Source organism: Tenrec ecaudatus, chromosome 4 (genome assembly GCF_050624435.1).
Source record: "Tenrec ecaudatus isolate mTenEca1 chromosome 4, mTenEca1.hap1, whole genome shotgun sequence".
Classification (NCBI taxonomy): domain Eukaryota; kingdom Metazoa; phylum Chordata; class Mammalia; order Afrosoricida; family Tenrecidae; genus Tenrec; species Tenrec ecaudatus.
Genome location: NC_134533.1, coordinates 111,661,702 through 111,668,097, shown reverse-complemented (window position 1 = coordinate 111,668,097; position 6,396 = coordinate 111,661,702). Strand labels below are relative to the sequence as shown.

Genomic DNA, 6,396 nt, shown 5'->3' with positions numbered 1-6,396 from the left:
GGGTGGCACGGAGCTGGCCCCCAGGATCGTGGTCGCTCCGTGTGGGATGGGGCACAGTGTTGCTGAACCTGGTGCCTTCTGTGTGGCTAGTCGCAGGTTGGACTGATGTGACCCACAGCGTTTCCCCCGGCCAGTTTCCCGGAGTCCACTGCCAGGCCATTCTTTCTAGTCCATCTGAGTCTGGAAGCTCTGCTGAGATGCCCAGCAGCATTGCAACACCCAAGCCTCCAGTGTCACATGAGGTGCCCTGACTGGGACTCTAACCTGGGTCTCTTGCATGCGAATGGAGGCTTTTACCACGGAAGTGGTCACGGCCCTCAAGACAGAGTTGGAAACCCCAATCAAACCCGCTGTCATTGAGCCAATTCCAACTAAACTCACTGCCCCCGAGTCGGTTTTGACTCACAGCAAGCTTTTAAGACAGGGAAGAAATGCCCCCTGGCAGTTTCTGAGCCCATAACCTTTTATGGGAAAGCCAAGTCTTTCTCTCATGGTGGAGCTGGTGGGTTCGAACTGCTTACCTGATGGGAGCAGACAGCCTCGTCTTTCTCCCTTGGAACAGCTGGTGGGTTTGAATGGCCAATCTTGCTATTGGCAGCCCAACGCTTAACCCACAGCGCCACCAGGACTCTTTCATAGGAGATTTCAGTAGTTAAAAGTCAGGAAATGTTTTGTGCCACGTAGTTGGTTATGTGTTGTGGGAGAGATTTATACATAATATCCTACATTTTTTTAGATTGCTCAGTGTTTTAAAAAATGCTATGCTATAAATGAATCAACACTCTGAAAATGAAACAGCTATAGATGCAGGTTTGTCAATATGCTGTCACAAAATCACAGATTCCCCAAGCTTGGCCTCACCACTTGGTCCCTGGGGCTTCCCGCTGCACTTCCGATGACAAACGCGTCCTCTCTGAGTGGCGGGAGGCTGACCCAGAGAGCCCCTGGGAACCCCTTCCGGCTTGATGGCTCCAACAGTGAGAACTGGCTGCAGACAGTCGATGTTGCTGCTGCCATCAGTACATCTGTTGCTTTGTGTTTTCCTCCAGGAGAACCTTTCTTCCTGAAAGAAGGGGAAACCAAAGAATTTCATGGGAAAAAAGACCTAGACAATGTAATTTCTTACAGCTGAAGGCGGTCTGAAAATGGAGACTCTCAGACCCAACATCAGAGCGACATGAGTGGAAACATGTGGAAACGAGGCACAGGAAAAGCCCAGTAGAAGTGCCACGCATCTGTATAACCCCCGTCCCAGGCTCGAAGGAAGCAAACATCAAGCCCACTGCCGCCCAGGCAATTGCCACTCACGGCGACCCTGTCGCACAGAGTGGAATGACTATAAATCTTCACGGGAGCAGACTGCTTTATCTTTCTGCCCCAGAATGACTGGGGATTTGAACTGCAGGCCCAGGAAGTGTAAATTCAGATCTAGTTGGGGAGGTTTTAGGTGTAAGAAGCCCAAGGACAGAATTTCCTAACTGATGGAGAGAGAGAGAGAGAGAGAGAGAGAGAGAGAGAGAGAGAGAGAGAGAGAGAGAGAGAGAGAGAGAGAGAGAGAGAAGAGAGCTGCACACCATGGTGCCCTCACGAGCGAACCATTGACTGCGTTGGTTCTGTTCCATCTTGGATGAGGTGCCCAGGGCACAAGATATAAGGCAGTGTCACTGCCACTCAGGACTGTCCACGCGTGGGGTCAGCCCTTAGCACGGATGCCAGTCCAGTGGCTGCAGCCAGGGTCGACAATTCTGGAGATCTCAATCCTTATATTTGCACCCTGAGCACCTCCCTGACCACCCCCTGGGCACCTTACTCGCCTCCCCTTAGTCCTGCGTCTGGGTGCTGGAGATCAGTGCTGCCATGAAAGGCCTGAGAGGTTCTGCTTCCGTTTCTGTGCACAGCCTCGGTGAACAGAAGCATGGTTTAAACGAAGACCAGTTGGAGGGCTTGGGGTGCACAGGGGGCGAGCAGATGTAGCGATCCATCCTTCGGCTCTGGTGGGCGGGAGCACCCCACGCTGCTGACAGTGTCCCTATGATTCGCCATGTTGTGCTTATGTCCCACTCCTAAGAGACCCCGGGTTAGAGATAGGCACCACAAGGAACAGCCGCCCCTCCATTCAAAGAGATGGGGGGAATCGTTCACATCCTGAGCATCTTGATTGAGCCGGCAAGCTGTGCGCAGCTCATCGGGATTCTGAGGGAGTGTGTCACGGTGCCGCTGGTCCTGCAAACACCAGTGTTAAAAATATACATTTCATTTGGACTTTTCCGTGGTTTGGCAATAAGTATCATGCAGGGAGGTTTCTATTTGCAGTGTGTTTGGGGGGGGGGGTGCGGCAGGGGGAGGAACCCTTAAAAGTAGCTGCCTGAAACTTCCCATCCTGTCTTGTTTAGACCAAAAATATTTTAAAAAATAATTAAAAATGAACAAGCTGCATTTTAAAAAGCATAACATGTAATCATTTCAAGCCCTAGATCATCAAAGCAGTCTTTGAGGCTGTAATAGCTAGTTCAAATTGAATCTGCATTTTAATACACACTCAGCCCTTGAGCAGACCCCTTAGAATGTATTTCCCATTCCTTTGCGGACCCCTCAGTGGCTGGCAGACCGACTGGGCTGTGCAGAGTGTCCCCACTTCAGAGCAGGCAACTCGGCCTTGGAATCCTGCTGGGTCTCTCGGTGACTGTTTCTCAACCAATCCAGCCGCAGCAGCTTCGCCATCGGTAGGAAGACATTGTTGGTGTTGTTGCCCTTGAGCCCGTTCTGACCCATGGTGGGTGACCCCGTGTCCAACAGAAGGAGCTGCTGACTGGTTCTGCACCACTGTTGTGACCATTGGAATGTGGGAATCCATTGTTTGGGCTACTGTGTAATCCCTCATATTGAGCGTTTCCTGAATTTTCCCTGACCTTCCACACTAACAAACCTGATGTCTCTTCCTAGAAACTGGTCTTTCTTGAGGGTGAGCCCCAAGTAAGCAAGAGGAATTCTGACCATCATCTCTCCTTCTTCGTCTTCTTCTTTGCCCGCCGTAGGTTTATTTGTACCAATAGCACAGGGGTGGGGGAACACCAGCTCCGTGCAGATGGCAGCCCAGGGGTCATTCCAGCCCCTCTCATCTTCAGATGGAGAACTCTGCTTTGTGGGAGCCTGGGTACTCAATGGTTGAGAGCTTGAGCTTTGGTGGAGCTTGAGCTGGATTTGAGGCCTCGGCTGGAGTGTCATCCTAGCTTTAAGCTTTGGCTTTGGACCAGCAGAGCCTCAGGGACTTGGAAATATGAGCCTGAGCCCGCTTGCCTAGCTTGGGATGGACCATGTAAGCCAGTTGCCTGAGCTTGCAGTTGACAGCCATTGGGATCTTAGCCTTGACCTCCATGGGCTTCACAGGAGCCTTGATAACCTCGGCGTGAGTGTCTGTGGCCTTGGCATTGTGGGCCTGCATTTTCTTCAGGCCCTTCTTCTTGTGCTTCTTTACAAAGCACACGTTCCTCAGGGAGTTGGGGTACACCCCCTTAAGAGATTCTTTTTCATTTTGGTCAGGGTTTCTTGATGTCATTTCTGTGCCGTTTTCAGGATGGGTTGTGTGTGGTGTGGTTCTTGGACTTGGCCATGTCTGCACCGATGTCTGCTGCTCCCAGAGCACCAGAGACTGGAAGAGGGCACTGCCCTCTCTTCTAAGTAGCATTCGTGGTGTGTGTGTGTGTGTGTGTGTGTGTGTGTGTGTGTTTCCTAAGACTGTTTTGTTCATTCTTTTGACAGTCCACAACACATTCTATTTTCTTTGCCAGCACCACAGATACGAAGCAGCCACACTGGCTCTGCCTTCTTCTTTAATTGCCCAGCTTTCACCTATATAGGAGCTCACCGAGGAGACCAGGGCTTGGGCCAGGCACATCTCAGTTTTCAAAGTGATATCTTTTGTTTTGGGTTTGTTTCAGCATCAAAGAAGTCCTTCGCAGCAGATTTGCAATGTGATGTCTGCTATCTGGATGACTGCTTCCCTGGACACTGGTTGCAGTAGAATGCAATTATTGACAACTTCAAGTTCTTTCTCAAATTGTCAGGACACTGCTGATTGGTGAGCGTCTACGTAGAATGGATGCTTAGTAGGTAGGAGTTTTTTCCACTGATGGTGGCTTCTTTTCACTAACTCAGGGAGACCTATTTTTCCTTTTGTGTTTGATATAATTCCAACGACTTCCAAGATACAAATAAAGAAGTCCCAGTTGTCGCCCGCCCATATTTACTGTTACAATTTTTATGAGTTTGCTTCATCAATCCTTCTGTCTCTCTTTTTAAAATTTCAGATTAAGGGGGAAACTTGTGATTTTGGAAAAGTTTTACACAGCCAACTAGATTTTCATTGAACAATTTCCATACATATCTCCATTGCCATTGGTTACACTTCCTGCAATGTGTCAGTATCCCCACGATTTTCCTTCCAGCTGTTCTGTTTCTATTAATCTATCTGTCTTATTCCCCCTTTCCTTTCTCACCTTTGATCTAGAGTAAATGCTGATTCAGTTCTTATTTAGATTATTAGACTTGAGGATCCTCATGCTCACAGGTGATATTATTTGTTTAATGAGCCACCCTGTCTTTTGGCTGATAGGTGACCACCAATGAGAGGGGTGCCTCTTGTCTCTGCTAGACCCCCAAGGCTGGTCTTCTTAGCAGTCTGAATCTTGTTCTGCAGCTTCCTCCCATTCCACTTAGAACCACCTATTATGTCCCTGGTCAGGACAGTTGTAATAGGCATATGGGTACCACCTAGTTCTTCTGGTCTCAAGGCAGGGGGGGGGGGGGTCTGTGGCTCCGTAGACTATTTGTCCTGTAGACTAGTGTCATCTTTAAGTCTGTAGATTCTTTCTTTCTCTTTTATTCCAGATGCAGAGAAACCTAGATGCCTGCTCACAAACTTATAAGACACCGGTGATTACTTACTAACTAGGAGGCAGAACATTATCTTTATAAGCTATATTATGACAACTCATGTGGATGCCCTCAAGCCTGGGGTTCTAAGCTCTCCATCCACTACCCTAAACATGCGAGGTGTTTATTCCTCCTGTCGTATATGTGTGTGTGTGTGTGTGTGTGTGTGTGTGTGTGTGTGTTACTTTGACTGTTTGAGAGTTAGATATCATGGCCCTTGACCTCCAAATACTTCAGTGTGCTTAGCCTAAGAAAAAGACATTTTCATCCCTAACCAGAGTTGCGAGTGATCAGATACAGAAAGTTTAACACTTATAACTGTGTTCTAACACACAATCCACACAGAGAAATCTTTCCCAACAACTATTTCAATGGCCTCTGGGTCCCCCATTCACATATCCCAAGCTGCCTCCTGCTTCCTTGTCCTGTTCTCATTGTTTCCGTCACACTCTCTGCCATTACACATTTTATTGACAGTGAGTTTGGCTGTTTGGGGCTTTGCTCTCATTGGAATGTGAGGTGTGGGTGAGCAGGGATTCCTTTCTTTTGTTCCCCTTTCCACAGCCTCTCTTGCACTAAAATGGCCTGGCAGAGAGCTGATGCTCAACAAATAATTGTTGAATAACTTTTGATCAATATTCCCTCTTTCCTAACTGGTTGTGATAGTCACTTCATTTCTCCATGAGTCAGTTTCTTGATTTCTTCCATGAGCACATGGGTGGAGACTAGTGATTGGCAAAGGGGCCTAGTGCCTGTTTTTGTAAATAAAGTTTTATTGGAATACAGCCCCGGCTCATTTGTTGATGTGCTGTTGATGGCAACGTTCACTCTACAATAGCAGAGTTGAGTCATGATTACCTCGTGACCTTAAAATATTTGCTTTCTGGCCTTCCTACAGAAAAGTTTGCCAACTCCTGGCCCGATGCTACTCTTCATTTGCTGTGAAATTCTCACCCGATATCCCTGTTCTGGGTAATAACAGGATGCTGATTGTTTTTCGGGGACTTCTTTGAAGTTTTGCATTAAGCCATGAATTGCTTTTATTTGTTGATGCAGTTTAGACTAAATGGCTCATGCATTTCTTCATTGCTTTCCAGCCTTCTTCCAAAAATAATTTAAGCCCTGCGTAGTATAATTGCTGTCACCCTGAGATTTGCTGGAACTTTTCCTTGCCACCATCAACTTCATTTCCAGGATCGGGTTGCCTTAATTGCTGCACTTTGAGTGCACTTGGCTTTGGAATCGATAAATGTTTCTAGCAGGTATTGCCCCAACTTTAATGTCACAAAACAGCAGCTGAGAATTGGGGGTGGAGGAGGAGGCCAGCAGGTTCCTTATTTTTCCAAGGAGTCTATTCCCGTTTCAAGTTCCCTGCCCACACAGTTCCACAAAGGACTGCGTTTCAGAAGTGAGGCAGAGGCATAATTGAACATAGTGTTTAGCATTAGGTAGCGTTTGGTTCAC

General features: G+C 47.8%; 1 protein-coding gene across 1 annotated transcript; it reads right to left on the bottom strand.

Moving 5' to 3' along the window:
* Positions 1–3,232: 3,232 nt before the first annotated feature.
* LOC142445991 (large ribosomal subunit protein eL29-like) lies at positions 3,233–3,556 on the bottom strand. The gene has a single exon (XM_075547820.1). The coding sequence runs from the start codon at positions 3,554–3,556 to the stop codon at positions 3,233–3,235; it is 324 nt and encodes a 107-aa protein (XP_075403935.1).
* Between the last annotated feature and the right edge of the window lie 2,840 nt (positions 3,557–6,396).

Bases quoted from the DNA above. Each gene is read 5' to 3' on its own strand.
- LOC142445991 (XM_075547820.1), bottom strand. From the start codon at position 3,556: ATGACATCAAGAAACCCTGACCAAAATGAAAAAGAATCTCTTAAGGGG.